The sequence below is a fragment of the Cornus florida genome, unplaced genomic scaffold (genome assembly GCF_030987335.1).
Source record: "Cornus florida cultivar Cherokee Brave unplaced genomic scaffold, ASM3098733v1 CherokeeBrave_3.0.0_Hap2_Chr05, whole genome shotgun sequence".
NCBI lineage: Eukaryota > Viridiplantae > Streptophyta > Magnoliopsida > Cornales > Cornaceae > Cornus > Cornus florida.
Genome location: NW_026775575.1, coordinates 93,805,700 through 93,828,180, shown reverse-complemented (window position 1 = coordinate 93,828,180; position 22,481 = coordinate 93,805,700). Strand labels below are relative to the sequence as shown.

The 22,481-nt window shown below is 37.7% G+C and overlaps 1 protein-coding gene across 1 annotated transcript; it reads left to right on the top strand.

Moving 5' to 3' along the window:
* Positions 1 to 575: 575 nt before the first annotated feature.
* LOC132309738 (uncharacterized) lies at positions 576 to 3,302 on the top strand. The gene has a single exon (XM_059808021.1). It carries the CDS (start codon positions 576 to 578, stop codon positions 3,300 to 3,302), a length of 2,727 nt encoding a protein of 908 aa, XP_059664004.1.
* Positions 3,303 to 22,481: the final 19,179 nt, after the last annotated feature.

The window sequence follows — 22,481 nt, the reverse complement described above, 5'->3', positions numbered from 1 at the left end:
GCCTTATCAGAAAATGGAGTGCACATAACAACTCCACCATCACTGTTCTTATTTTCTTGCCGGCCGTCCCTTTGTGTCAGGCGCGAAGTTTCCGAAGTCTTCTTTTGTTGATATCTTTATATTTATCCACTGAATTAAAAGAATGATTCATTTGATTTTTTACATATTTTAATATGGAGAGTTAGCGTCTCTTGTTCTCAATAGCATTACTCATTTAAGATAAACATGGCTCTATGAAGTATAAGGAAAAAATGTTGAGATCATGACTTGTGCTTTGCTGACTTTGGCGCAGTCCAAGTCGAGTTCCTGCTGTGAGACCTTGAAGCATATACATTCATACATATATATACATGTATGTATGTGTATAACAGGTCATTCTGTTGGACTGTAGGATCCCAATTATGTACTCCAAAAATATTCACTTTGTATTGAAAAAAATATTTATCCATAGACACGTATACATGTACAGTAAATACAAATACGAGACACCATAATTACTTCTATAAGTAAGAAGCATCACCTAGTATGTGGTAATCGAGTCTTCTTCTCTTCATACCTTGAAGAAAACTATGATAATGGCAATTGACTCTTATTCGACAGTCACCTCTTCACAAAGGGGGTATCAGCTCACATGGCTTAATTTTTCCTTGCTTCTCTTTCTCATCACTGTCCTCTCCACACCCTCAGTATCTTCTTCTACAACTTCACCCTCTTACACCAATCATTGCGCTTCAGTAGTTCCTGAGTCAACCCCAACTGATCCCGAATACCACACGACCTTACCACCTCTCCAGATACTGACCGGTCCCTACACTGGTGGTGACAAAATTCTTGGCAACAGCTCATCTCATTTCTCCCTTGATTACAATAAATATCATACCTACTTCCGTACAACCCGAAACCTTTATAAAACCAAAGCCAGCGGTGTTTACAAGGTTGAGGCCTACTTGCTCTTCAGTGGTGTTCTGAATAATGCAACTTATCGGAGAGATCCACTGACATTCATACTAAAAGGGTTCTGGTCTGAATCTTCTGGCATGCTTTGCATGTTGGGCTCAGCATCTCGGCACTCAAGAGAAGGTAACTCTCTTAAACTTGACGCTGTTCTTAAGCTTAATTATGCTAAGAATGCAACTATCTTTACTAGCTTGGTTAGTGGAACATTGGAGAGCTTGAGTTCTCCTCATGATTCGAATTACTTTGAACCAATTTCAATTTTGTCGTTTCCTTCCATGAGTTACTACAACTACACATTGGTTTCAGAGGAATTCGATAATGGGTGTCCTGGTGGAATTGATATTCCACCGAATGGCTCTCTTGGATTGCAACCGAGAAGTATTTGTTCAATGCTCTCGAGGCAATTCAGGACTTTTATGTTGAAGTATGCCAGCGAGTGCAATTCTTCCCAGAACTGTACTCCCTTTGGCAAGGGTTTTGGGTATTCGTTCATGTCCTTGTCTAAAATTCAGTGTTCTGAGGATGTACAAAAGCTACGGTATCTTGTAGAATTTTCAAACAGTAGATATGGTGGGTATTATTACCAACCTTTCAATCCCAACATGGGATTGGTTGCAGAAGGATCATGGGATAGAAAGAAGAACCAGCTCTGCATCGTTGCGTGCCGGATCTTGAATCCCTATGACTCTTTGGGAAATGCTCATGTTGGGGATTGTTCAACTAGGTTGAGCTTGAGATTCCCTGCAGTCTGGTCAATCAAACAAAGATTGGGTATTGTTGGGCAAATTTGGAGTAACAGAACTGTAAATGATTCTGGGTACTTCAATAGAATCAGGTTTGGAGGTGGTTCTTTGATGGGTGTTCCTGGTATGAAGTATGAGTATACTGAAATAGACAGAGTAAAAACGTTATGCCCAGTAAAGAAGCTTTTTAAAACCAAGGGGATGAGATACCCAAGGGGAAATTTTTATGATATGAGATTCCGCACGTCGGTAAAAGATTCTAAAGGAAGAACTGTTTGGGGTTCTGTGGTCCCTGTCTCTGTGGGTGATCAGTTTTATAACCGTGCGTATGTTGAGATTATCCATGCAAACTCAACAGAAGCCAACCATAATAGCCCATTAAATATCAGCTATAAGATAAGGTTCCCTCCATTAGCTGGTGGCAAATCTAATCTGAGTATTGATGGTGAGGAGGAAATTTCTGCTGAGGGGATCTATGATGAGCAAACAGGACACCTCTGTATGGTAGGCTGTAAAGAGCTGGGTTCATCCATTCAGGAACCAAATATGGACTGTGAAATTCTTTTGAAATTCCAGTTCTCTCCAGTAAATGCAAAGAAGGGAGGTTTTATTAAGGGAAGCATTGAAAGCACAAGGAAACATTCAGATCCTCTTTTCTTTGATCGTTTGGACTTATCCTCAACAGCTTTCTATACTGTTGAAGCTAAACGATCCATCTGGAGGATGGATTTGGAGATCACAATGTCTCTAATCTCTAACACACTTGCATGTGTCTTTGTGGGGTTGCAACTCTTTCATGTCAAAAAGCACCCTGATGTGCTTCCTTCTATTTCACTGGTCATGCTTGTGATTCTTACTTTGGGGCACATGATTCCTCTTCTGCTCAACTTTGAAGCCCTCTTCTTGGTAAATCATAATAGACAAAATGTGTTGCTTGGGACCGGTGGATGGCTTGAAGTGAATGAGGTGACTGTGAGGATGATTACAATGGTGGTTTTCTTGCTTCAATTCCTTAATCTCCAACTGGCTTGGTCTGCGCGATCTGGTGATGGGAACCAAAAGGGACTTTGGATTGCTGAAGCCAAGACACTTTTTGTGACTATAGCATTCTACATATCAGGGGCACTTATTGCGTTGTTCATGAATTGGATGAAGAACAAAAATGACAAGATAGCATTGTCTTCTCACTCTGTTGCTTACCAACAACATAGCCTCTGGGGGGATTTGAGATCTTATGCTGGTTTGGTCGTGGATGGTTTTTTGTTCCCCCAAATCCTTCTCAACACATTCCGGACTTCAAAAGAGAATTCTCTTTCTCGTTCATTTTACATTGGCACTACCTTTGTTCGAATGCAACCACATGCATATGATCTTTACAGGGCTCACAACTTCGTTCCCCAGCATTTCAATGGCTCGTACATTTACGCGAATCCTACTGCAGATTTTTACTCCACTGCTTGGGATGTGATCATCCCTTGTGGGGGTATAATCTTTGCGGTGATCATCTTCCTGCAGCAGCGATTTGGGGGTCGTTGTATACTTCCTCGGAGATTCAGGGAATTGGAATTGTATGAGAAGGTGCCTGTAGTCTGCAATGGGTAGTTGGTAAAGGGCTCTACCATTTCTATTTGCCGTTGAGTGTTTACAAATGTTGGCTTCCTTTTGTATTGTTGCACTTTAGTTTGTGTTTTAGTAATGTAGCCTATGTAAGCTTTCTTTATATTATATGTTAAAGTTGTTTCTTTAGCTGCATATATGCTTCCTCTCTGTCTCTTGCGTGTATGCAGAGTTAAATGAAAAGTACTGTTGATGAATGATGCAATTCTTTCACATGTATATATATTGAGGAAAATATAATTAAAAAAATCAACCCAAATATATAGAAATAGCAAATTATATGTAAACATAAAATACAAAGAGGAAGAAACAATAAGTTGCAATTATTTTTCTTCTGTGAAGCTTCATTGGGTGCTGTTGATGCGATGATGTAGATAGTTGCAATTCTATTTCATCTAAAGCTAAGAGAATGAGAAAAAAAAATTAAAATTTTTGTTTGTTAAAAAAGTAATTTAATATATTTATTTTAACCATTAAGGGTATTTCTGTAGTCTTATATCTTTTATTGATTCTTACTACTGCACTGGGAGTCTTTTTAAAAGTTGTGGAGATTTTTTTTGATAGTTGATGTGTTATGTAACATGTCATTATGTCTACAGAAAGCAAATTTTCCGTTCGGAGAGAAAAAATTCGCCGAGTCAGAGTCATTGGTATGCTCAATTTATAGAAATTCATGAGCTCCTGCCGAAAAGGTGTTTCTTAAAAGATGTGAGATTATATATAGACATTTTACTATACTATAGAATTTGAGTCCTATCTTGCAAGTTGAGTTATTATTATTATTATTATTATTATTATTATTATTAATTTAATTTTAAAGCAACTTTAAAATAAAAAAAGTTAAAGCATATATATATATATATATTTATAGTAGGGTGATTGGTTGTCCAAAAATTTTCCACCTTAATTATTCAATATCATAATCAATTCGAAATAAAAAAGTTGTTACGCTATTAGGTGAAGTCTACCCTGTGCCGTCTATCAGGTAACGGACATAACAAAGCCATGTTCCAACTTTGGTTGACTTTGATATGCAGTATAATAAGGGTAGAAAAAACAATATACAGTATAAAAAATTCCAACACCCCCCCCCCCCCAAAAAAAAAAAAATAAAATAAAAAATCAGTTACATTGTTAAATATGAAGTCCTTGACTCACTCATTTAAGATAAAGGCGCTGTTGAATTGAAGTATAAAGGAAAAAAAATTGTTCATTGCTGGCTTTGGCTCACTTCTTATAATTAATGATAAATATTTGAAGTGTTCCTCTACTATTGATAAAAAAAAAAAAACACTTAACACATAAACGTATGCATATACAGTACTGTACAAATATGAAGCACACTAGTGACAAAATCACAACTTCTATAAGTAAGAAGCATCACAAAGCATGTGGTAATCAGAGTCCTCTTCTTCTCTTCATACCTTGAAGGAAACTATGATCATGGCAATGGACTCTTCTTCCACCATCACCACCTCTTCACAAAGGAGGTATCAGCTCAAGTGGTCCAATTCTTCCTTGCTTCTCTTTCTCTTCACTGTCCTCTCCACAACCTCGGCATCCCTGCACCCGAGAGTAAGGTAACTCTCTTAAACTTGATGCTGTGTCTAAGCTTAATTATGTTACTAATGTAACTGTCTTTACTAGTTCAGTTGGCGGAACTTATTGCATTGCTCATGAATTGGACGAAGAACAAAAATGGCAAGATAGCATTGTCTTCTCACTCTGTTGCTTACCAAGGACATAACCCATGGGGTGATTTGAGATCTTATGCTTGTTTGGTCATTGATGGTTTTCTATTCCCCCAAATCATTCTCAACATATGCCAAATTTCAGAAGAAAATGCTCTCTCTCGTTCATTTTACATTGGCACTACTTTTGTTCGATTGCAACCACACGCATATCATCTTTTACAGGGCTTGGGATGCGATCATGATCCCTTGTGGGGTTATGCTCTTTGCAGTGATCATCTTCTTGCAGCAGCGATTTGGGGGTCGTTGTATCCTTCCTCGGAGATTCAGGGAATTGGAATTGTATGAGAAGGTGCCTGTAGTCAGCAATGGGTAATCAAATTGGTAAGGAGATCTAGCATTTCAATTTGCCGTTTAATGTTTAAAACTGTTGGCTTCTTTTATGTATTGTTAGCACATTAGTTTGTGTTTTACGCAGGCTTTCTTTACAATATTTGCATAAGTTCTCTCTTTAGCTGCATATGCATTATCTGACGAAGTAAGCAAAGTTGTATGCTTAGCCACAAGAAACTTTTTTGCTTCCTCTTTATCTCTTATATGTGCATGCAGGATTTAGATGAAAAGCTCAATTGATGAATGATAAGACTAAGATTATGAAATATATATTGAGAAAAATATAATCCAAAAAATGAGAAAAATCCAACCTAAATAAATAGAGATGAAAATTTATATGAAAAGAAAAAATACGAAGAGGAAAGAAACAATAAGTTAAAATATAAAAAGAGAAATGCTCGTTTCAGCGGCTTTCTTAGTCAACCGAGTGGTGGTGGCCGTGAAACAGATGTTAAAGTGAAGCCTTACCGTTGGTATCTCATTATTTAATATTTATCAGAAAATGGCGAAAAGAAGATGCTGTAGGCTTTTCACTTGTATGGACCCCTACTGCAATCAAGTTGCCCACGCCTTGGCCAAGTGGGCTCTCAGGACTCTTGAGTGTAAGCTTAGTGATAGTGCATGGGGGAGGTCTGGCCCTAGTGGTTGATCTTCCTTATCCTGAGCCTTTTTCCTTCTGTTTTGCGGTTTTCTCTCTTTTTGTCAAGTTTCAAAATAAAAAACCTAAAGCGCTTTTTAAAATCTGCACACACACAGACACTCTACTTGCCTGATTACAAATGCAGCTAAAGAGACAACTTTTGCACATATTATGAAGAAAGCTTGCTGCTGCAATAAGATGATCACTGCCAAGAGCATACCCCCACAAGGGATTATCACATCACATCCCAAGCAGTGGAGTAGAAATCTGCGGTATGATTAGCGTAAATGTAAATGTATGACTCGTTGAAATTCCAGGGAACGAAGTTGTGAGCCCTGTAAAGATCATATGCATGTGGTTGCAATGGAACGAAGGTAGTGCCAATGTAATGTTGGAAACGAGGCATTAAAAACATAAATTTTGGATGAGATTTAGGATAGATTCCGCTAATAATTTTTTACGGATTTATAGACAAGGGCGTTTCTTTCTAAAAGGAGATAAACGTGATATATTTACTTTCTCAAATTCGTTTCCGGGTGAATGAGAAATTAGCTCCAAAATATGGTGTTTTGATAAGCTTAAATTGGTATGCAAAATATGGGAAGTGTTTGTCCCACATGGAAAAAAATATTGAAACAAATTGAAATTTGAATAAGTTGAGTTTAGGATTTGGGCTTGGGCTTGGGCCTAATTGTAAAGTCTAGATTATATTTTTTTTGGAATTTTGGATTGGGCCTAATTTTGGGCTGGGCTTATTTAAATGGGTTTCACAAATGGGTAGGTTTTTTGGGTGGTTGGTTTTTTGAATTAAAAAATTACTTTTTAGTTTTTCTAAAAGGTTACGCCTTTTAAATTAAAAAAAATCACTTTTTAGTTTTTTCAAAGGGTTACACCTTTTTTCGAACCATCACTAGTATTCAATACTAGCCTCGGTCCAGGTTATTTATTTATTATTTATTAATTCATTACTTTATTTTTCATATTTAATTAAATATATATTTGCATATTTAATTAATCATTTCTTAGCATATTGTTAATTATCTCATAGCATATTAGTATAAGGGTTGTTATATCTTAAATGTCACATGAAGCATATATTTTTACCAACAATCTTAAGACAGAGTCACTCATTGCGTATGTTTTATTATATGCTTCTATTTAAGATATAAACAAGTAGAGATCATACTAATAAATGAGATATAATAAAATAATGTTATATACAATATTATATGATAATATGCTAAATATTGATATGTTCAATATTATATGAAATTGAAGAATGTTATATAAGTAGAATATTAAATTATCTATATAATTCAATATTAGTTGAATTATTTTAATTTTGTAATATGATATAGTATATTATATTATCTTAAATTTATATCAACAAGTGGTCGAAAATGGTACTTCATTTGTTTTATCAACGATTGCATAAGCTACTGTTATATATATTTGCTATGAAGCAAATATAAAATCTTAGAAATGTTTTAAATATTACAAAAATGAAGTTGAGAATCAACTTAGCAAAAAAATCAAAACACTTGTGCTAAAATTTGTTCAGAATATGATATCATTCATGAAGACATGATGAATGCTATATTGATAAATTCTGGTTTAACTCAGAATTTTAGAGGGAAGTTTTGCTTTCAACAAATTATGTTCAGAATAAAATACCTTAAACTAATGTGACACCATATGAATTATGGAAAGGTCGAAAACCTTCCTATAAATTCTAGAAGTGTGGGGGTGTCTAACTAAGTTTGCAGTTCCTACTCCTAAGAAAGTTAAAGTGAGACCTATAATGTGGCAACCTTGTGGGTGGGTGTGCCGTGGGCAAGTGCAAGAGGTACTGACATGTTATCACACTGAGCAAGTTATAGGTGCACAGTCCCACACCACCTACGTAAGGGGAAGGTAAAGTGATTTTATGTAGTGGTGTTATCTCCAATTGGTATGAGGCCTTTTGAGATAAAACCCAATAACAAAATCGTGCGGGCTTGATCCCAAAGTGGACAATATCATACTATGTGATGGAGTGGATCGTTACATAAAACCTTTGATAGGTTATAACATCAGTGCATATCATTTTCTTGTAGGCTAGAACGTCTACATCTTTTGGTTCTAATTTTCTAGCATGTTTATTGGAGAATGAGCCACAAATCTTTTTTCTTAGATTAGTTGTGTGATATAATTAATTATATGGTATAATATTATTTATGTGAGTTCAATATTATTTATATAAGTGCTTACTTTTAATTGAGATTATAATATTGAACTATGTAGTAGAATTACTTAATGTGCATAGTAATTTTATTTTACAATATAATTGATTTAATGTGTATTAATTTTATATGAGTTCATGACTGGTTTGTGTATTTAATACAACAGACAAAAATTGACTAGTCTAGCTATGTCAATTCTCCCGATAGTTAAGGGAAAAAGATCTATATTAGTGTTTAAAGACACGTATAGTTGTGAATGGGCTGAATAAGATAAGATTTTCTAACAACTTTAAAGTGTTTAATGGAAAATGTTATGGATATAGTAAGCAAGTGCACTGAGACAAGCTAAATCAAGCTAGTTAGCTATAATGTACAATTTAGCTGAAAGCTAAAATGTTTCTAAGTTGCAAACTAGTTAGATTAGCTATAAGTTAAAATGATTAATGAGGTGCACAAAACTTAAGAGGAAGATGAAAATCTGTTAGTTGGTTCCTACTCTCTACTTGGTAGTAAAAAACACGAGGGTGATGAGTAGCCATTTTAACAATAAGCTATTTGAGATATACATCATCTACTCGTGTAGGAGTGAATAATACTACTTGTAAAGTAGTAATTTTTGAAGAATATTCTTCAAAACAAATTACTCTACTACCAAGGTAGACTACTTAGATAAGTGTGTACTAAAGTTATGAACTACTAGAATTGATAGCTAAACAAACTTAACTTCAAGCTAGCGGTAATAGCTGAAAAGTGGGTGCTCATCATAACCTAGTAGTGAGATATGAGAAGAGTGTACTTAATCTAAGCTAGTAATGATAGTTAAGAACTCACTTTTAACTAGTAATGATAGCTGAGAAGTGAGTGCTCACTATGTGGTGATGTATCCAAAGCTTAAACAATAAGTGAGTTATTTGCTTAAATGATTGAGTTATGTGATGTGTGACACATGAAAGGTTATGACATGTTAATATGACTGACTTAACATGAACTTAAACATGAATAACTCAATTTATTTAATACAAGAGATGTAGAAACAAATATTAATTAGAACCCATTGTAATTAATATCTTTAGCATTAAGTCACGGTAATGTTCGGTGAATTATTATAAGAAAATGCTAGAGATAAAATGAGTACATATGCACTAGAGACTGGTATACATGCTTGTTAAGAAGCGAATATAGAACCTTGGAAAGGTAGATGAGGTGAAATATTTAATATATGGTATTTCAAGAGTTGGAAAACCATAAGAAATATATCATATATAAAATTTCAGGATTATCTCAGAGTTGTGAGGGGATATTGTCCATAAATGAAATTTGTTATAAGTTACCTTACCAGATAAGAAATATTTATAAATGTAGGGTTCTTAATCCTAAAAGATTTTGGATAGAACCAAAAATCATTTATAGTATTATAACAATAGTGCATATTGTTTCTTATGAGGAAAATATTATGGAACAACTAGAAGAGTTCTTTTTCCAGCGGAAGAGCTGAGTTATTTGTTCTAGTTGAAGAGTAAAGTGTGCAAGCTTATAAGTCCTTGAGTGGATTAAAGTTGGTACCAAGACAATGACATAAATGTGATGTATAAGTCATTGTGTGTCTTACAAAAATTAATGATATACTAATTAGTATATTTGATATGAAAGATTTAATATCTGATAACATAGTATATTCTCAATAGAGTGAGATTGAGATAATACTAGTTATGATAACAAAAGCTTAGCTAACTTTTGTAGATATAAATCTCAAATGTAAATATTAGCCAAAGTATATCATTAGTTAAGATTACAAGACATCTTAATAACTGTGTTTAATTACACATTTTCAATCCAAGATCAGATCACTGAAAAATAATAAATTGGGTAGTTGAGATACACCCTAAATCCAATATTGCATAGATCGAGATATCTAACTAAATTGGAGGTGTAACAGTGATACAATCTGGATATGGGATATTAAAGACTTCAAATCTAAGAATGGATATGTCTTTTATATTAAATGTGTAGTTGTATGTTCTTAATATAACTCAAAGTTAGAAACTTTGAATAAATCAAATAGGAAAGTCAATAGACTTCACTTAGAGGACATTTCAAAATAAGTCTACACATGTGCCACTAAAGAAAATGATATTGCTAACAATAAGCAATTTTAGGGCACAAAGTATACTATTGCTCTCACCTGGAGAAATCTCTGCAGAGTGTAATATTTCTAAACACAACCTTGTGGCCACATATAAAATTAAGGGTTGTACTAGAGAGCAATTGTACAGTTCATTGAGGAGAATGGAATTAAAAGCCGAAAGCTAACGAGTCACCTTAATGGAAACCTAACCTAGTTGACTGGAGATCCCAAGATCTAGGTTCAAAGGGACAACAGAAATTCTGAGTGACTCACCAGAAGCACTGGGAAGATATACATCTTCTGCCCATTTCTATGATGAGACAGTGCTACCTACAGCGAGGATTAGGATAAGCTACGCTTTTAATGACTCTTATACCTTGAAAATTCAAGTAGGGTATGGTAGGATACTCTCAATAAGAAGTCACCTATATGAGTGTGAAGTGGGGCCACTTCTATGAGAACTATAAAGGCTAAGTTTTCTAGAGCACTCATTGAATACTAGGAGTTGTTCAGGGCCAAAATGAACACAACAATAAGAACCAACTTTGTGAGGAAATGTACTGTGTGTTTGTTATTGTCTTGGTTTACACAAACGGCTGAACAGATCAAGACATCGCGTTCACTGGTTAGCCAGTAAATCAGATAGCAATGCACTAGGGAAGGTTCAAAGCCAAAAGCTACTTATCCTGATGGAGTAACTTTCCGATTATACTCTTTCTAGTGTCTGCATGATTATCTTTTACATTTTACGCAAATTTCCATTCATGTGGGGGATTGTTGGAAACGAGGCATTAAAAACATAAACTTTGGATGAGATTTGGGATAGATTCCGCTAATAATTTTTACGGATCTATAGACGAGCGCGTTTATTTCTACAATGAGATGAACGTGATATATTTACTTTCTCAAATTCGTTTCTAGGTGAATGAGAAATTAGCTCCAAAGTATGGTATTTTGATAAGCCTAAATGGGTATGCAAAATGTGGGAAGTGTTTGTCCTATATGAAAAAAATGTTGAAACAAATTGAAATTTAAATAAGCTGAGTTTAGGATTTGGGCTTGGGCTTAATTGTAAAGTCCAGATTATTCTTTTTTGGAATTTTGGATTGGGCCTAATTTTGGGCTGGGCTTATTGAAATGGGTTTCACAAATGGGTGGGTTTTTTGGGTGGTTGATTTTTTGAATTAAAAAACTACTTTTTAGTTTTTTTTAAAAGGTTACACCTTTTAAATTAAAAAAACCATATTTTAGTTTTTCTAAAGGGTTAGACCTTTTAAATTAAAAAAATCACTTTTTAGTTTTTTCAAAGTGTTACACCTTTTTCCGAACCATCGTAACCCATGGTTGCACCCACTCGAAAAGGCACATTGCAACCTATTAGAATGGATGTGTCTATTGGTAAACAGACACCATGTGAACAATTGCAACCTATTGCAATGGTTGTGTCCAATAATGAAGAGATACACCTAATCTGAAAAGGCATTTCTGTTTCTATAAATACCCCCATTTGGATCATTTGCAAGTGGTTCATTTTTCATTTTCTTCTATCTCCCTCTCTAGACTTGAACCAACCCAAGTTGGTTCAAACCATAGGTTAAGTGGTCCGAACCACTTCGACCCTAATCCAATTTCATCGAGCCATATTAAGATTGGTCCGAACCATTTGATTCTGATTGCATCCAATTCAGCATTTATATAGTATAGATGCATTTTTGAGTCAGAGAGAGTATTACACGGAGAAGGTTCGCCATATCCTAGAGTTTGTAGTGCTGCTACTGGTGGATGTAGACCGTTGTATCCTGGGAGATAGACGCCACTGAGTCCGTTAGCACCATAGCAAGGCGAATCTGTCTTAAGGACATAATATTCAATACTAGTCTCGGTCCAGGTTCTTTATTTATTATTTATTAATTCATTACTTTATTTTTTATATTTAATTAAATATATATTTGCATATTTAATTAATCATTTCTTAGCATATTGTTAATTATCTCATAGCATATTAGTATAAGAGTTGTTATATCTTAAATGTCAAATGAAGCATATATTTTTACCAACATGTAAAATGAACGAGATAGCGCATTTTCTCTTGAAATCTGGAATATGTTGAGGAGGATTTGAGGGAATAGAAAACCATCAATGACCAAACCAGCAAAAGATCTCAGAACCCCCCATGGGCTATGTTCATGGTAAGCAACAGAGTGAAAAGACAATCCTATCTTGGCATTTTTGTTATTTGTCCAATTCATGAACGTCACAATAAGTGCCCCTGAAATTTAGAATGCTATAGTCACAAAAAGTGCCTTCATCTCAGCAACCCACAGGCCTTTTTGATTCCTGTCACCTGATCGTGCAGACCATGCCAGTTGGAGAAGACGGAATTGAAGCAAGAATGCCACCATTGTAATAACCCTCACGGTCACCTCATTCACTTCAAGCCATCCACCGCTGCCAAGCAACACATTTTGCCGATTGTGATTTTCCTGGAAAACGGCTTCGAAGTTGAGCAGAAGAGGAACATAATGTTTTATCCGTTTGCTGGTGAAATACATGATCCGAGTACTGATGGTGAAGTGGAAATTTCTGGTGAGGGGATCTATGATGAGCAAACAGGACACCTCTGTATGGTCGGCTATAAAAAGCTGGGTTCATACATTCAGGAGTCAACAAATGATCCTATGGACTGTGATTTTCTTTTGAAATGCCAGTTCCCTCCACTTAATTCAAAGAAGGGAGATGTTATTAAGGGAAGCATTGAAAGCACGAGGAAACATTCAGATCCTCTGTTCTTTGAACATTTGAACTTCTCCGCAACAGCTTACTATACTAGTGAAGCTAGACGATCCATCTGGAGGATGGATTTGGAGATCATAATGGCTTTAATCTCTAACACACTCGCATGTGTCTTTGTGGGGTTGCAAATCTTTTATGTCAAAAAGCGCCCTAATGTGCTTCCCTTTACTTCACTTGTCATGCTTGTGATCCTTACTTTGGGGTACATGATTCCTCTTCTGCTCAACTTTGAAGCCCTCTTCTTCAAAATTCATAATCGGCGAAATGTGTTCCTTAGGACCGGTGTATGGCTTGAAGTGGATGAGGTGACCATGAGGATAATTACAATGGTGGCTTTCCTACTGCAATTCCGTCTTCTCCCGCTAGCATGGTCTGCACGATTAGGTGATGGAAACCAAAAGGGCCTGTGGGTTGCTGAAATGAAGTCATTATTTGCGACTCTAGCATTCTACATTTCAGGGGCACTTATGGTGTTGTTCGTGAATTGGATGAAGAACAAAAATGGCAACACAACGGTGTCTTCTCACGTTGCTGTTTACCAACAACATAACCTCTGGGGAGATTTGAGATCTTATGGTGGTTTGGTCATTGATGGTTTTCTGTTCCCTCAAATCCTTCTCAACATTTTCCAAATGTCAAGAGAAAATGCTCTCTCCCGTTCATTTTACATTGGCACTACCTTTGTTCGATTGCTGCCACATGCATATGATCTTTACAGACTCACTTCGTTCCCCAGCAATTTGACGGGTCATACATTTACGCGAATCCTACTGCAGATTTCTATTCCACTGCTTGGGATGTGATCATCCCTTGTGGGGGTATGTTCTTTGTAGTGATCATCTTCTTGCAGCAGCGATTTGAGGGTCGTTGTATCCTTCCTCGGAGGTTCAGGGAATCGGAAATGTATGAGAAGATTCCTGTAGTCAGCAATGGGTAATTGCTAAGGATATCTAGCATTTCAACTTTCTGTCAAGTGTTTGCTACTGTTGGCTTCTTTATGTATTGTTGGCACATTAGTTTGTGTTTTACTATTATAGGCTTGCTTAATTTATAATGTGTGTGAAGTTGTATCTTTAGCTGCACATGTTTATCAGAGAAGCAAGCAAGCTCAGGTGTTTACTTACTGTTGGCTTCTTTATGTATTATTAGACTATCTCAAATGCAAAATGTTATTTTTGTATTTCAAATCTATATTTTGAGAAGAGATACAGTGTCAAAATACTATATTTTAGTAATTCTGTTCTAATGGTGCATTTCATCCAAAATGTTATATTTTAGCAATTCTCAGCCTCCATTGAACGAAACCCAACCCACTTCTAGCTTCCCCAATCTTACTTTAACTCTGACTCTTGAGTATCGTTGATTTCGTAATCAGCTTCCCATCTTTACCATTCATTGCATTTTCTCCCACATAAAAAAAAACAAACTACAAAATATTTTTAGGGCAAATCATTTCAGCCTCCCTAATCGCCTCCATCTCTATTCTCGTTCTCGATAATCAGAAGTTCAAAACCATATATTTCAATTTATCTATCTGTGTGCAAGAATCAAAAGTTCAAAACCCATGTCTGCGATGTTTCTGATTTTCGCCATTTTTCATTTTTTGAAATTTTCTGTATTTGTATGGGCATTTTGGTCTTTTTTCTTTTTGCGTGCTGGACACCGTGGGTGTACCGGGTGTGTCCAAGAGTTGGTTGGGGCATTCCATTGAGTTTAGGACTCTTGGAATGCACCGGTTGCCATTTTGGCATTTTTCTATTTTACGAGCCTGAAAATCCCGGGTGGGACCCGCCACAGAAATTGTCTTGTACAGGGGTGGTGTCACGGGAGCCTTGCATGTCATGCATTATTTCAATGTGTATAATTTAATTGTTGGAAGTTTTATTACGTGGTGGTATTATATTAATATATGCGATGTATCGGCCGATACACGACCCTTTTTCATTTTCAATAAACGACTTGTATCACCCGGCTTTTGTAACGACCCTAAGTTGATCCCATTTAAAAAAAAAAAAAAAAAAAAAAAAAATCGACATGACCTCCCCTAAAAAGGGGCCTACCACAACCTGTTCAGATAAAAAAAGATGCAATGGTCTTTCAAGACCTATCCAACCTGTCCCAACATGTAACGACCCAAATCCTCATGGATCCGGATCATTAAACGGGTCCTTACCCGACCCAAAATCATCCAAGGGTAAAATGGTCATTTCACGTCAAAATTAAATAACAAGGTCCAAAAAGGGCAAATTGGTAATTTTCCATGAATCCATACATTGAGACTCAAGGGTAAAACAGTCCTTTACTTGAATCACGAAGTAAATAAAATAAGGTTCATGGCAAAAAATAATAATAATAATAATTATAATAATTATGGCATTTAATTGGGTCATAATGTAATTACTTGCAACATCAATTGGGTGCCAAGTGTAATTTAAGAATTAAATTGGTAATTACATGAAAAGGTAGAACCGGTCGACATATACTCCTTATATGTCGACTGGTTTGGGATATGAACAGTGGGAAAACCCACTGCCAACATATCGGTCAACTGGTTTGGCATACCGGTCGACGTATGGGATGCCATACGTCGATTGGTTTGGGACGTCAACAACTCAAACATACTATGAAGATACCGATCAACCGGTTTGGGTTATACGTCGACCGATTCTTGAAATTCTTCACTCCCACTTTCCATTGTCCTGTGTAACCCCAATACACCAACTTTTGATCGTTCAACCACCCACATCACAATACTTACGTGCAAAATTAATACATTTCAACAATAAATTGGAGTACAACAATCACGTTATTAACGTAATTTACCACACATCACTAAAATACACTAGAGGATTTATGTTTGAATAAAACTTAATTACGTTATCCAATGGCCAACATTTGCAAAATTATTTACATTCTCCAAAAACTATGTTTATACATGGAATGGCCGAAAACAAAATAGAAAAAATCATCTTCTAACAACTTTCAATTTTGAGGTGGATTGGCATCCGCCGGTTCTTTTCCAAGACCTGAAAAAAATAATATATAGTAGGGTGAGCTATATGCTCAATATGTGACACTTAAGCAAAATGGGAAATGGGGATCATGCAATGTAGGGTTAAAACAACTTCAATGTCAATTCAAGTGTAAACAACGCAATGCAATGAAATGCAATGTATGATATGTCACTCCCCATTTTCATTTCTCAAAACCATACTTTCCAACTGTTAATACAGCCCGCCCTTTGGTAACCCCGCCGCGACACGAGAGGAGGATTGGCTAGTGTCCCTGACCCTTGGTAACCCCGCGACGTGTTGGTTTCCTTGATGGAGTCGCCACAACCAACAAAGCTTGAGAGTTGTGTGTGTTTAGGAGGTGGCCAAGTTTTACATTTATAGAAAGCCACTACTACCTTTCTCTATATAAAATATAGATTGGGCGAGTAGGGATCGTCCCAAGGGATTTGATGGTGTATCGAATTGTGAAACTATGGTAATTAGGGTTAGTAGGTCAAGTGATCACACAATTGGTTGGTTGGTTGATTAAGCTAAATTGAATTCAACTAAATAAAATAATATGAGGTAAACAAGAGAGAGAGAGGTCTTGGGGTGTAGAGATCACCACCAAGCAATACTTTTCTATACTACTAACAAGTGATCAATTGAGGATAATGGATGTGTTGCAATATGATAAGGGTGTGTGTGCATTAGGTTGATTCAATTGGCAAGGATGACAAATCAAGCAAGTATTGTCTAAACATCATGTGAAGAACACAATATATCTAAGCAATAGAGCATATATTGTCTAGACAACATGGGGATAGCACAATAGATCAAAACAAGTCATTAATCCTTCATTAAGCTTACAATCCACATGCAACACAATATTAGAGGAATATGCCATTTGGACTCACAAGCATGGAACATCAAACATCAAGAGTAGATTGTCCTCCCATCTAACATTATACTACCACTACACTAAATCTACACTACTAGTATGAAAATAAAGCTATCTAGACTAGAGGAGAGGCACAAACCATCAAGAATAGGCATAAACCATTAAATGAACCAAAATAGCATTCATTAAGCATATCATCTTGATAATCTCTAGATCTATAGCATCAATACACATAGACATGCATCAAAAACACTAAATCTAGAGGTAAGCACATGAATATCCTACTCTAGCATACATAGACATATGGGTAGAATAGAATAGTCAATTGGAAGCATTAAACCATACAAACCATGAAATAATCAAGATTTATATATACATGAATATCAAAATGTATCATACAACACTAATCCCTCAATAATACACAAGATTAGAGTATAGAAAGCATGCTTGGGGCTAACTCTAGCCCCAAGAAGATGTCTAGCCACTCATGGTAGTGATGATCCAACCCTCAAGGGCTAACTCCATGGCTGCTCCTTGTAGATGAAGATCTCCTCCAATGGTTGCTCTAGCTTCCTCCCTTCTTCCTCTCCAAGAATAGCCTCCAAGATGATTTTCAATGTGTGACAAGAGACTCTAGACTCCCCTCCTAAAAGTGTATCATATTCCTTATATAGGTAGGTCAAATACACTCTATGATGAGCTGTGGTCGTGCAAGGCATATTCTCCAATGATTGGGTGAAGGACGGAATAAATGAGCTGGACTTTAACTTTTTCTCGCTGGAGGAAGTTCGATCGATCGAACCTTAACTTGGATCGATCGAAGATGGGTTCGATCGATCAAACTGCATCTTGGATCGATCGAAGTGGTCTGACTCCTCCAGATAAGGACAAGGCTGAGATATTTCGAAGATATTTATGGGGAAAAGGACAAAAGTGGTTAGTAGGCGTACAGCTGTGGATAAGATCAATAATTTGAATAGGACAAAATAGGGTTCGATCGATCGAAGGTGATGTTGGATCGATCGAACTTGAAATTTCAGCAAAGGCCAAGGTTGGGTCTATCGAGAAGTACTGTGATCGATCATAGATGTTCGATCGATCGAACTCTAAGTTGGATCGATCGAACTTTTCAGCTGCACAACTTTGATTCCTTTTTGCTCCTTGCTTTTTCCACTTTGCTCCCTCCTTTGGTTTATCTCAGGATTGCTTCAATTAAGCTCTTATTTGGCTGAGTTAGCTCAATTTTGGGATTAGTGCCTGAAAATATAAATAACACGTAATAAGTTTAAAACGGCAAAGTAAGATAAATAAAGGTACTAGAATGCTTAAGCTTAACGGGTTTAAATGCGCACTTTTCAGTGCTCATCATACCCCCAAACTTAAATATTGCTAGTCCCTAGCAATGAACTAAGAAGTAAAGGAATGAAATGAACAACTAAACAAGTATAAACTGGAAAGCAAGTAAAATGATAACACCATTTTCGTGGGGAACACGATTGCATTTAGCATATGCAACAAGCCTTTTAAACCCCTTGGTTACCCCTAGTGGACGAGTGAAGTCTCGTGAGGGTTTCCAGAAATGGTACCCACAAACATTAAGCTCATTCTTTCAAAAGAGGCAACAATATTGCAAACAAGCATTGGGAGAAAACTACCTCAAGTATGCAATTTTTCAACCGTTTCCAAGCAATCTCCTAAAATCTCAACATCAAACAAGCAAGCATAGTCCTCCACACATCAAGAAAATGATCATGAAAATCGAAACAAGTCTAGAATCCATGTGAGAGGTCCGGCATCAAGTGTGTTGCTATCTTAGCTAACTAGAGAAGTAATCACAACCTTACCCTCAAACTAGCACACAAATCTAGTACCGATCATCAAGATAAGAGAGTGAACCTTTTATTAAAGCTTTATTGTTCTAGGTGTGCTTATTCTTTTCACTCTATTTTTTTTTTCTTTTTTTTCTTTTCTATTGAGGATCAAAGATGGAAGTATTGTGCAATGTGTTGATCTCTTAAGCTTTCTAGAAGATTCATGTAGCGAGCTTTAGGTCAATGACTCCCAAACCAGATGGCTTTAGGGCATTAGGTGTTAAGACACCCCTACGGACTTACAAACTCAAATCAACTAGGCTACAAATCAAGACAACAACCATCTAATCATTTCCCACTTCTCGCCTTTTGGGAGAAGTCCTCACTTTTATTGCTTTTGCAACTTCTTCTTCTTCTTCTTCTTTTTCTTCTTTTTTTTTTTTTTTAATCAAGTATTAACCTAGAGTTTGGGCCCTCCACCTTTTGGCGCGAGAAGTTCACTGCTTAATGAGGCAAGAATTCCGGCTACTCAATGAAAAGGAGTTGTTATCCACCTTTATCAAGAATGAAAGCTTTCAATGCACTACTAGCCCAATTGGGATATAACCAATTCAATAATCAACAAAGCATGTACCCCACAATTGAATGCTAGCGTGCGCCGGTGCTAGTGTAGAATCCTAGAATGAATCTCAAAACAATCACAAAATCAGGATGATGTGGACCACAAATGCAAGCAAGATATCAATCTTTTGAAAAAATTACTCCTAAATGGCATCCTCAAGGCATACAAGGAGTATTGGACTCTCAAGTCAAGCAATTTTTAAATTTTAAGCAATATAGTCCTCAAAAGATCAAAATCATAGTTAGAAATGGACCAAGTATAGAAATATCCCTCAAATACACAAGACATGCTCAAAATTTGAATTTTAAAGTAACACTGAAATATACACCAATACCCCCAAACTTAAACTGCACATTGTCCTCAATTTGTGAAGAGAACAAAGGAAGGAGTATACCAGTGCTTTAGACATGAATGATCGGGATAGAAGTATCCAAAGTGGGTGGCATGGCCCCCCCAAACTTGGGATAAACTATGGTCCTGAAAAGTTTGCACTCGGATAAACTCATTAGAAAACAAGATAGGATAATCAGTGCACAGTGGACATGCAAGTGTAAAATGGGATAAATAGATAATAGAGAGAGAGGTGTAAGAGTGGTCCTGAAAAATTAGGCAGCACTCTCTCACTGAAGTCACTGTGGTGTACCTGATGGAGTCAAACATACAAATATGAGATACTAAGAGACATCCATAATCAAAAAGCAATATATAGAGAATATAAAGTGCAGGTACATCAATAAAATAATAAAGCTGACAGACTAGCCGCAAAGTATAATATAGTAACAATGACAGTATAATACAGATCCAGAATAAAAGAAATGAAAGCATAGAACAACTGGAAGTGGAGTCTCAGGAGGCCTGATCGTGAAGATTTGCAGTGGCTGGAGGTGCAGGTGCGGGTGCAGGTGCAGGGAGTCGGCTAGAGAGATCGGCAAAGCAAGCCATGACATCCGCCCTGAAAGAGGTGAACTCAGCTCGATGGGCAGTGATGTCGGCTCGCATGGCTGCTACGTCCTCCTCCAGTGTCTGCAAGCGTGTTCCGAATCCGGGAGTGGGAACTGGAGACTCAGGCAGAGATGCCTCTGAAGAAGACTCCCGAACTCGCTCCTAAGCAGCGGCTCGATCACTGGTATCATCGGCATCAGCATCATCTGCAGCATCGACATACTCCTCCGCAGGTCGCTCCAGGTCAATGTCCATGTTATCGGTAGCCGGACCGACTGGTGTGTCGTCTGCTGCGATATCTGCTACTGCTGGAGGTGTCGGCTGTGCCTGGGCTGCCTCCTCCTCCTCTAGTTCAGCTGCTGCCTCTACAGCTGGCTCCTGAAGACTCCGAATAAGAGCATTGTAGCTCTTATTCCAGTCGCTCCTCCTATAGAAGCTGGACCGTGCAAGGGGCTCCTCATCTGGGGGCACTCTGTAGCGCTGGTCAAGAAGGATCTGCGTGATGAGGTGTCCGAAGGGCAGGACCTTGGACCGCTTAGGGTCCTTTCTGGAAATGAAAGAATCATACAGCAACCTCATCACACTCCAGATGAGGACTGGGATAGATACCCAGCAACCCGTGTAAAAAGCGTAAAGAGCTGTCAAGTAGTCATGACGCCTCTGGATCTTGTGGCCCGCCATGTAAATGTTCTGGAAGAGAATTGTGTCGATGAACCAGAGGTCGTCAGGCAAGAAGGTCCTGGTGGCAAATGTCTGACCACCGGCATGATGGCCTGTCAAGGAGACAGCCATGTCAGAAAATGAAGGCCTATGCAGCCTCGGGTATGTCTCTGCAAGCTCAGGTGGACACCGGTGTGGGCACCGGCAAGCACGGGCCAGAGTGTCAACTGTGATGACAATCTCGTGGCCGTCCAGTGTAGTGATCATCTCTGCGGTAGATCGTGGCGAGGGCCGGAGATGCTAAAAGAATAACCGCACCAGTCGCGGGTATACAAGGCCGGTGACTGGGGCAAAGATGGCTGAGAGGCCCCGCTGCATCATATCCTGATAGCCAGACCGGGTCAGGATAGACTCGGAGAAGTACTCAGTATCAAAATATAACTCCTGAGCCACGGTCATGGCTACATATCTCGGCAGCAACTGGTCACGGCGCTGAGCCGGTAGAGGTGGCTGCGGTGATGGCATGGCGACTGCATCTGCCTGATGGCGCACAGGAGAAGGTGATGGTGTGAAGGCTGGAGGAGCCTGGGATGTAGATGGCATGTGGTCAGCTCCCTCCTCAGCCTCGTGGGATGGGGACTGAGGGGGAGTAGCCTGTGCGGGCTCCTCCTGAGCATGAGATGGCTCTGCAACCATCTCTATCCTGGGCCATATATATCTGCGGGGTCGCTGTGGCCCCGAAGATCTCTTGGCTGTACTCTTGTACCGCGGAGGCATGATCTGCAAAAAGACAAGAAAATTTCAATATAAGTCAGTGCCAGATATAAGAATTTAAGTGCATAATAGAAACATGTATGTCAAATAAGATAGACAAAATACGGATGACATGAATCTAGGATGATGATGAAATGTGAATCATGCTAAGCAATGTAGGTATGAAATGCATCCAATGTGGAATATCACAGGCATTGTGCATATAAAGATAGTATGAAGACAACATGAGATGAATGGAGTGTGTATGTGTGATCTGTGAAAGTTCGATCGATCGAACTTTAAGTTCGATCGATCACCAAAAAATTTCGATCAATCGAAGTGAAAAATGTTCAAAAGTTGGATCGATCGAAATGAATTGGATCAATCCAACACTTGGATCGATCGAAGCATGAAAGTGCACAAGATTGGATCGATCGAAGATATTGAAATGAAGTTCACTACTTCGATCGATCGAAGCACAAGTTCGATCGATCGAACTGTGCGAATGCCGAATCTGAAAAGTCGCAGATCTGTGAGATCTAGAGTATGGGGCCCACACAAATGTGTTTGTGGGCCCATCTACACACCAAACATCCCATCCTCAACACCCAAACACTC